At 43.5% G+C, this 10464-nt stretch overlaps 1 protein-coding gene across 1 annotated transcript in view; it reads left to right on the forward strand.

Moving 5' to 3' along the window:
* Positions 1-10464, forward strand: part of WHSC1 (Wolf-Hirschhorn syndrome candidate 1) — a 74090-nt gene that overhangs the window by 25962 nt on the left and 37664 nt on the right. Inside the window, exons 2-6 of the mRNA XM_018558726.1 lie at positions 1428-1433; positions 1497-2078; positions 7223-7385; positions 8101-8267; positions 9728-10171. Of these exons, the coding sequence (XP_018414228.1) occupies positions 1551-2078; positions 7223-7385; positions 8101-8267; positions 9728-10171 (1302 nt within the window). The 5' untranslated portion in view covers positions 1428-1433; positions 1497-1550. The remainder of the gene's footprint in view (positions 1-1427; positions 1434-1496; positions 2079-7222; positions 7386-8100; positions 8268-9727; positions 10172-10464) is intronic.

The following is a 10464-nucleotide window of genomic DNA, read 5'->3' on the forward strand; positions in this document are numbered from 1 at the left end:
TTAGACTGTGACCTTGCCCATGCAAATGTGTCTTGCAAAGGGCATCCCCTGATTCCCCAAAGGCAATTGGATAACTTTGAATATTATGCACAACTAGCGGTGTGCTTTAAAAATATACAGTGTGTATCTATGTATATGATGGATATATGTATAATCTAGGGACCATCCACACCAGTGGGTGCCAGTAGGGGCTTCTTGCTTTATTGAATGTTTTTAAAGAACATTTCATTCAACTTGAGTAAAAATGCATACAGCCAGCACTGGGAACAGGACACCTAAAAATATATTGTTTTCTTTGTTGAGCCTGCATTGATCAATGCTGATTACTGCAGCTTAACACGCCTGGTTTGAATGAGCCCTAGAACAAGGAAGTCTGGAACACTGTTTCACAATTGTATAGCTCTTACAGTAAAGAACTCTCTCATGTGGAATTTAAAGTGACCCTAATCTCAGGGGTTTAATCTTTGAAAAGCATTCAATGTAACTATCAAGAAAAGTGTCTGTGTATCACTTGGCTGTAGATCCTCCAATCATCTCTGAATGGGTCCTTCCTTCTAGAGGGTGGCTACTTTTGTTCCCCATTTTCCCTGTGTGTGTTGCAGAAGTAGTCACCGCTCCAAGCTCACTCCTATGATGGACTACAATCTCATGTTTAGTTTCCTATTTGTATTGAGATTGTAGTCCATCACAGGAGTGAGCTTGGAGCGGTGACTACTTTGCAACACACACAGGGAAAATGGGGAACAAAAGTAGCCACCCTCTAGAAGGAAGGACCGTGTCAGAACCCATTCAGAGATGATTGGAGGATCGCCCAGTGATACACCAATAATACATTTTGCTTCCATTTGCGGTCTCCGCATCGGGTGACGAACACAACTGCAGCCATCTTCCCTGCTCTGACACATGTTCTTGGCTTCCTCTAGTCAAGATCACAGTTTGATTAGGTTCGCGACCAATTCGGTTTGCAACCAGAATCGTGGAACGAATTAAGTTTGTGAACCGAGGTAGTTCTGTAGTTAGAAGTTAAATCATAAGGCTGGGTTCACACCTAGACGATTCAGATGGCGAGCTGTTTTTGTGCGTTTTCAATTACGCAACTGTTCATTGAAAACCACGCGGTTGTCGCACCGTTTTCAATGCATAGAGATGTCTGGGACAACCGGGCGAAAATCGCTTCTGCACCTTTTCGCGCGACAGGTGATTTCGGCCGCGCGACAAACCTCAAAGGTGTGAACGGAATCGATTGACTTCAATGTGAATCTGTATTTTGCGTGATATTGCGTGATGCAATCCGTGCGATAAATTGCCTAGGTGGGAACCTAGCCTAAAAGTGCACTTACCTTGAGTTTAGTTTCTTTTCTTCTCGGAGTCCTCTTGTCTTTTGTGTGACCTTTAAAGTGAATTTTAGTTTCATGAAAAATTTGTAGTAGTTTGTTTTTTTTGCAGTAGTTTTTTTGTGCGTGATGTTCATTTGGTTTTCTTTCTTCTCCTTCTAGTAGACTGAGAAAACTACTTGAAGTTCTCTGCAAATTTTTCAGCACTTGAGCAAAATGAAGCAAGCTCCTCACATAATAGAAAACCCAACTGTGAAAGCCGCCGGTGTGGAGATGAGTCGGGAGTGTTCTGTGTTCCTGAGCAGAACGCCGATTTCCACCTCCGTACAAGAGGGGGTCATACAGAAGCTAAATGGCCATGATGCGCTGCCTTTCCTTCCAACCGAGAAACTGAAAGACCTGACTTCCCGGGTATACAACGGAGAGTCCGGCGCTCACGAGGCAGATGTGCCAGTTGACTCCCAGGAAGCTCAGGGAGCTGAGACTCCACAAAACACAACTCCCACCAAGAACGGCTCGCCAGAAATCAAGCTGAAAATCACCAAGACCTATATGAATGGGAAACCTCTTTTTGAGTCTTCCATTTGTGGTGAGCAAGGGGAAGAAGCGGCTAAACCAGAAGAAAATGAAAGTAAAAACAAGAAAGAGAGGAAGCGAAAAAGTATAAAGTTTGAATCCTCTGAAGAAAAGTCCAGTGAAGGAACTCAAGCAGAATCTGTTCCTGCTGAATCATCTGAAGAAAATGTGTAAAAAAGGAGCCAATTCTTTGAGCCGATGCTTGTGAACAGGATGTAAGCATGGTCGTTTAATGTGGCAGACCTTCTCATTCACCATTAGGGAGGCCCGGAAGGTTCAAGTTAAAATGGGATTCAATGGGGGGAATTTATCAAAGCACTTGCGACAGCTTTAGCCTCTTAGATCATTTTTTTTTAATGTGCAAATCTGTCTTTTAACATGTGCCCCGTGTTTTCTTCAGAGCTTGCACTACTTTTTCAACCATGTTTTTTTGCACTTGTTCTGGGCTGTCTAAAACTGGAGCATCACCTCACAACTTGTGGAGCAAACACTCACAACTTAAGAAGTCCCCATGACCACTTCTTCAGAATTCGACAGTTAAAGGAGAACTATGAGGTGAGTGCTTTTCACTCACCTCATAGTTCAAGCCGACCTGTGACAGACTGTCACAGGTCGGCTCAGTAGATCGGGAAGTGAGCGAACACATACTGGCGTTCACTCACCTCTCGATCCTGTCACAGCCCTCTGCTGTGACAGGGGAGGGGCTGGATTCCCCCCTCCCATCTGCCAACGCTGACTGGCGGATCGGACGGGGGAGGGGGCGGGTACAGCTGGCTCTGCCTCTAGATAGGCAGAACCAGCTGTCACTCACGCAGCTGGGCGGATCCAGACATAATTGTCGGGATCCGCTTCAGCTGCGGCGTCTCAGTATATCGCGAGCAGTGGCGAGATGTAGCTCGCGTTATACTTGGCTTAGGGTGACGTTATGACGCTAGTTTGTGTCCTCCCGTTACCCTAAGGAGAACTATGGGGAAAAGCCTTAACCCCATAGTTCTCCTTTTAAGCTATTTGCCTGAAGATAGAAGTCTTCTTTCCTGGAGTCTATTAAATCTCATTTATCAACAACATTACACTAGCTTGATAAATCTGGTGCAAATATATTCCGTGCAAGTTCAAACGCTCGCAATTGCTTCGATTAAGTTTCCCCCAATGTCTTTTTTATTTTTTCCATCATGAATCCAGGGCAAGCAAATATACGTTGCCCAGCAAAGCCTGTCACCATACAAGCGATCCGCCGGCTGTAGAGCCGGCGGATCGCGTGTATGGGGTGCCGAACGGTCCCGTCCCCCCTCTGCGCCCGGGATCAGCATGTCGCTTGTGACACGGGATCAGAGAGAGTCACATATTTTGCTATCACTTAGAGGGGTTTTGATTAGCCCCCGTATGTGATAGCAATAAAGTTTAGTGAAAAAAATGTAGACATACAACCTAGGTTGCCTGTATAGTTAAGAGCAATATAAACTGCTACAGTACCTGCGCGTTTACTTTTATGGGAAGATTGTTGTTCAAAAGGAATAGTGTGGCAACAGGATCTCTTTAAAACTGAACTTTCAGATATTGTTTAAAGCAACACTGTCTACTTTAAAATATCCAGATTCCAGTCCTCTGCAGAAGAAGAGGTTGTATACTTGCCTCTCTAGGCGAGCCCATGTCTCCTGCTTATACTATCTTCCAGCCCGGCAGCCTAGTCCGTCTTTAGCATTCAATGCTTCTGGTAATGTCCCATGCTTGTGTCCCCTGCTACATGCCCTGGTTCCATGCTTTTAAGGCTTGTTTCACACCATTTGCAAGTGCAGTGCGTTTTTGATGCGTTCCGGTGCTTTTTTTTAAAGCTTAAAATGGGCTTTCAGGTACAGTCCAGTGTGTTTTGGTGCGTTCCAGACCAGAAAAAAATAGCGTATGCAGCATTTTTTTTTTCACACACCAGAAAAGACTGCACTAGTGTGAACAGAGCCCAGAAATACCCGTAGGAATACATTGGGATGCATTTCCAGTGCGGACAAAAACTGATCTGGTCCGGACATGATGTGAATGTTGAATGTCAGAGATGTTGGTGGATGTATTGCTGGAATTGAGGGAAGATAGTAGACTCGGGCTATACAATACCTCCTCTTTTGCAGAGAATTGTAATTTGTAGTTTGTTTGTAAGAACCGGGTTGCTGTAAGGCTAAATTGTGGCAAGTATTTGTCGTGGGCTTTTTTTATGTCTGCATGATGTATGCATTGGCAGTGAATAGGAAGCATCCAGTGTCTCCCAGATCTGTACTGATTTGGCTTTGTTTGAGGAAGTCCTTGCAGGCTCGCTGTGTTTTATGGCCTTGCATTTTCCTGCATTATTAATTATCGGGGAATCCTGAAAAAGTAATTCTTGGCCACAATCAAGTAAATTGTTACTTTAATTTCCTATTGCGGGTTTATGTTGTGGTTTTATTAAGGTCTTTCTGCTGACTGTTTCGTCCAACCCAATTTTGTGATTTTTTTTATTTTTATTTTGAAATGTAGTATATAAAATTAGTTTGTTTAGACATCTAGAGGGCCGCAGTAGTGCTTGCTGGGTAAAAAGCCTTACATGAACTCGCTTTAAATTTGTCCTGTTTTACCATATTGTGAAGCACACTGGGTCACTGTAATTGTCCGCCAATGAACTACACTGAGGGCATTGGAGGCGGAGCCTGTATTTCTCTCAATTTTTTCTTTCATGTGAATTGATTGTCTGCTTCAGAAGAGTTGTAATATTCATTGTGTAGCATGGGTGGCTCACTTATTGCTTTTATGAGTTGCCTGGCTTTCTTTTGTGTCCATTTAGGCTGGCCATACACTGAATATTCTTTTCCTCATTCAGGCAATCTATTAAACCCCTAAATGCTGGTGTGTTGGGGTTCCATTCACAGTGCACTGCATCGTAGCACACCAGTGCATGTTATGTGCGTTACAATATTCTGCGTGAATAGTCTGTTAAAGCCTTGGTTCTCAACTGGTGGTCGTGACCCAAAAGCGGGTCACAACCTCATGTTCAGTGGGTCCCTGCATGCCTTCACCTTTTCTAGGTGAGAGGCTCCTCAGCCTCCCCCTAGCGCAGCACCGTCCATTCTCATACCAAGCAGCCATTCAAAATATGCTGCCTGATACCTAGTGTCAGCTTGAGGTGGAGTGGGCTAGGGCTATGGCCACGAGGGTACCTCCATCCATAAGTGCAATGCTTACAGCTCCCTTGTGTGTCCTGTAGAGGTGCCTGGACCGGAATGGTCTAACATTCTAACTCCTGGCACTTCTACAGGGTGTGCAAGGGAGCTGTACAACTGGATGCACATATGGATGGAGCTCCATCACAGCACAGCAGTCCAGCAATGGATCCCAGGCTGAGGATCCACTCCAGTTCTCGTAAGGTAGGGAGACTGGGTGGATTTTTAAGAAACAATTTTTTTTTTTTTGTGGAGTGCGTATGTGTGTGAGAATGTCTGTGAGTGTGTGAGATTATGTCTGTGTTTGTGTCTTGTCAGTGTTTTTGAGAGCCCGTTCACACCAGTACAGTGCGTTGATCACACGTTCTGGTGTGAGAGGTTCATTGCATTGCCATTCAACCCCAAACGCATCCCCCACCCACAGTTCTATTGCCCGCATCAGTACCGCAATGCCCTGCGTTCCATTGCAGTGCAACTTGGGTCATTACCTAATGACCAAGGACAAATGTGGGTCCTGAGATTACACAGGTTGAGAACCACTGTCTTAAAGGAACCCAAACAATTACATATTTTCTGAAAGCAGAGGCCCTGTAGAATAAAAAGATGCTAATTGCAATTTTTTATGTCACACGGTATTTGCGCAAATTTTATCAAACAAGTATTTTTAGGATAAAATGCACTAAAATGAAATTTAGTGCACAGAAACAGAATATAATGCCCAATTTTTTGGTAAAATATAAAAGACAAGGTCCCTACGGATACATAGATACCAAACATGTCAAGCCTTAAAACTGCGTGCGTCTGTGAAAACGCAAAAAAACTACAATAACCAAAATTTCCCATAGGCAACGCTTTAAGCGCTTTTACGGCTCATCAGTTTAGTGCTAACCGTGATTGATGGGCCCAGAATTATTGCTCTCACTCCTGTGGCACAATTTTAGTTTTTGCACGTAGGCGCATCCTACGCGTGTTTGCGTTGTATGTGCGTGCACATGGTGGACTTTAAAAAAAAAAAATGTTTCATTTTCTTTTATTACTTTTAATTTTAATTTTATTTTTGTACAGTTTTATTGCTAACACATATGGGGTTAACAATCCCCCTCTGTAATAGCAAATATAATGTGCTATAACTGCTGTATGGGAGAATGTGCTTGCTATAGGCTTAGCTGCCATTGGCACAAACCACAGGAGAACATCCTTCCTGGTTGGTTGGTGATAGAGTAGAGTTTGCTCAGACGGTTTTGCAGTTGGCACAAGAGGAAGGCGAGTTTTGAAAATGCTTTTTCTATGGTATTTCATGACAGTCAGCGGTGCATTGAAAAATCACTTTTGCTATACCAACTTGTTTTAAATTTGTTCTATTGTGAAGTTCTCTCGCAACTATCGCATAATTGCCTAAAGATGCTGATTTTACATTCTTTACGTGTTAAAATTGTGGGCCTTACATTTATTGGCCTGACTGAATTCAGGGACTTTAGCCCTCGTTCACACCTGAACGTTTTGTAGCGCGTTCTACGCTCGACGAACGCTCTACAAAACGCTCAAAAATATAAATCCCATTGTATTCAGTGGTCTCGTTCCCACCTTGCCGTATTTCCGCCCGTCCCTAACGCGCTACAAAACGGCCCACGCCTGAAAATGTACATGTACTACTTTGGGCCGTTTTGTTGCGCGTTTCCATTGGGATACAGCCAAGTAGCCTACGGTCACGCGACTTTTTTACCGTGAATCGCGCTAAAAAAACGCGCGGCAGACGCGCATATGCAATACGCCTAGGTGTGAACGAGACCTTAGAGCTTTGTCCGTGCCTTTTGCTACCCTAACCCCTAGTCCCCCTTTTCTTCTGGGTGTGAGGGTGCATGTGACCTCCCATAATGCAGTTCTTGGGCCTAAACACTGTCAAATAATGGAGGGTTTAACATTGTCAACTTTGTGTAAGCAGAGCTTACATGGGGTATTTTTGAAGTGAGTGAAGAACTGCAAGAGCGAGTGTAAGTGGTTTGACTAGCAAGAGACATGAGCAAAATTGCTATTGAGCTTTGGACAGGCAGTTTCCTCCTAGGCTAATCTTTTCTCATATGTTTCGAATGTTTCCTTCCATTATGGTAATAATTTCTTCTTTTCCAAAAGTCTGTTTCAGATCTAGATACGTCCTTTGAGCAGAAAGAGCACAGTGAAATTCCATGTAAATTCTCAGTTGGAGATCTGGTATGGTCTAAAGTCTCCGGATATCCATGGTGGCCATGTATGGTGACATCTGATCCAGTTCTTCACAGCCACACCAAGATCAAGGGTAGGTTCTGCCTTGTTGCAAGCCGCCACAGTAGTTATGCTTGACAAGCTTTCCTATAAGCCGAGTGAACGCCCTTACAACTGTTTATATTGGTGTGTGTGACTGTAATGTTTGCATTTAAGTCTTGGCTTGGCTGTGGAATGTTACTTTTTACCTAATATTGGAAAATTCGAGTTCTCTGTTCAAAGTGGTCATTCTAAATGAGACACTGAGATTGTGGGCCTGAAATCATTTTTGTTTTGTGAGCAAGATGACCCTATAGAAGAGTCCTCGCACCTAGTAAAGCCTGCAGAAGACAACCAGGGTAGCAGTACTGTGATAACCTGATTTTGCATTTACTTGTTTTATTGTACCTATAAATACACAAAAGAAACCAATATGGGACCCGTTTCACTTGCCAGTAGATTTATGTATGAATGTGGTTCCCCCATCCCTGCTGTTTAAGATTAGGCCCTCATCCACAGTCCTGCCTCCTATTTGCTGTTTAGTCAGATAATAAGCAGAAAAATGTGGGCCATGATTATTCTGACTTCATTGCCTTCAGTAAGCCCAAACAAATCTCCAGAGCAGGCACACCCACTGCAAGCCTGAATGTATTTCTTAGCAAGTTTGTAAATCAATGTAAGCCTATATAAGGTACATCCTTGAGAATGTTAGTTCCACCATTACTGTTGATTACTGCTAGTGAAGTTATATGCTTTCCATTTAATTACAGGTCAGAAAAAGAGCTTTCGACAGTATCATGTGCAGTTTTTTGGAAATGCACCGGAAAGAGCATGGATTTTCGAAAAGAGTATTGTGCCTTACACTGGAGAACATGAGTATGAACAGCTGTGCCAGGAGAGCGCTAAACAGGCAACAAGCAAAGCTGAAAAAGTCAAGGTGGGTACTGCTGACCTGTGACGCAATAAGGTCATCTCAGGATGTACAGAATAGGTCCAAATCCTTTGCAGTTGTCTCGTATGAGATGCACAGTCCTTTTTCTAAGAGCTCGTAATAACTCCTGCATCTAAATTAATTGCACCATTATTTGTTTAAACATTGATATAAATGCAATAATTAAACTTCTTTGTGTAGGAGACCATACTTATTTCTCAGGTGCCTTCAATGAAAGTATATGGCTAAATTATTTTATTTTTAAGCCTTGCATAGTGTGAATGGGTTACAACCTCTTAGGCTGGGTTCACCCCTAGGCGTATTGAATATTCACGTTTGTCACGCGTTTTGCGATGCGCGGTAAAAAAAAGCGCGACAAACGCGCGTTTCCGAGGGCTACTTGGCTGTATCCCAATGGAAACGCCCCAAAGAAGCTCATGTACCTTTTCAGGCGTAGGCCGTTTTGTAGCGTGTTCAGACGGGCTGAAATATGGCAAGGTGTGAACCATACCCATAGAAAACAATGGGATTTTCAAGTTTGTACGTTTTGTAGAGCGTTCATAGAGCGTTGGAACGCGCAACAAAACGTAAAGGTGTGAACAGGGCCTTAGGTTGTTATTGCCATCTCTGTCCCTGCTAGGTAGATTTCTTTCTTGTCCACTCAGTAAGCCGTTCACCCTCGGGTTATACTGCCACCTACACAAGGATTAGACACTGCCAAAAAAAAAACCACCAGGCAAACCAAGAAAACCCATCCTATGTGCCAGCATGCCATCAGTTTGTTGCAGGTGTCTGAGGAGGATAGACATCTTTTCTTCAGCTCTTCTGTGTTAAAGACTAGGCTATTTTTTTCTAGCAAGACTCTTCTCTAGACTGCTGCTGGAGCTAGTATCCATAGTTGCAGCTATCTAACGTGGCTGTCCCTGCCTGGCTTTTGAAGTGTTACACCTGGGTCCTGCTGGATTGGATGTTGCAGGAATTGCCTGGAAGTGCCCTTCAGTTATGCATATGGTGCTTTCCAGACCCCATTCTGTAAAAAGTTAGCCATGGATCGCTTTTTAGTTTCAGAACCATTAGCATTGCCTCAGCACTTTTGTCTCTGAGAACTTGCTTTGTAAGTGGGCTGATCGGGCCGAATATCTGGAGAGCTACCTTAAGTGCATAGGTGGGCACCACAGGTCCCACTCCCCCTGTACTTTATCATGCTCTTGGTAATGCTTTGTTACAAAATTGAGGGATGCTGGGATAGGGTATTCTGGGCTTGTCCGCAGTTTTGTTTATCAGTCTGCAATCCTCCTGTAGGCGCAGCAAAGGTTAAACTTCCTGTGTCCCTCAACGGACTCCCCATAGTGTTTGTTGGAGAAGCCATTTGATTACAGCGGCTATTTATTTTTTGGTGTAAAACCTTTACAGTAATGTTGTGTTTTATTTTGAAGCTTTCTAATTTTCTGGTTTTTATTCTACAGCTTTTAAAACCAATAACTGGCAAATTGAAAACACAGTGGGACATAGGTGTGCAACAAGTGAAAGAAGCCATACAGATGACTGTCCAGGGGAGGAAAGAAAAGTTTACTTTCATTTATATTAAAGACCGTCCCCATCTTAATCCTAAAGTGGCTGGAGAGGTTGGCATTCCTGCCGAGTCCTGCCAGGACGACGAGTCAGATGAACCTGTCGAAAGCCCTAAGAAAGATGACGGAGTGCCTAGCAAAAGGAGAAGAGTGTCAAGGAATTCTGCCAACTGCCAAGAGACTGATCCTGATTGGAAAACCACTACTGAAAGCTCGGATACTAAAGGAGCCATGACCTCGCCTGTCCAGAAAAGGAAGTCAGGAGCACATAATGCTAAAGGCCGGAAGGGAGATGCTGCTACTCAGTTCCTGGTGTTCTGCCAGAAGCACAAAGATGAGGTTTGTCTTGCATGCAAATGTTTTTAATAACTTTATTATGTACTTGGTGTTGATTTGACCACGGCTTCTTTACACAGTTAGAAAAATTGGTCCTTCACAGGGTAATTTTTTTTTGTTTGTTTTTTTGTTTTGTTCCTGAACAGGATGCTTAATCTTAATGTACCAGGAGGTCAAATGTTGGAGACCACTGGCCCAATAAAAGTTTCACAATGATAACACCCCAACTCCGACCGACATCTGTACTCCAAAGTTTCTGACACGCATCAGATAGGAACTATGGCGCTCCAAATGGG

This window comes from Nanorana parkeri, unplaced genomic scaffold, assembly GCF_000935625.1.
Source record: "Nanorana parkeri isolate BGI_ZX_2015 unplaced genomic scaffold, ASM93562v1 scaffold354, whole genome shotgun sequence".
NCBI lineage: Eukaryota > Metazoa > Chordata > Amphibia > Anura > Dicroglossidae > Nanorana > Nanorana parkeri.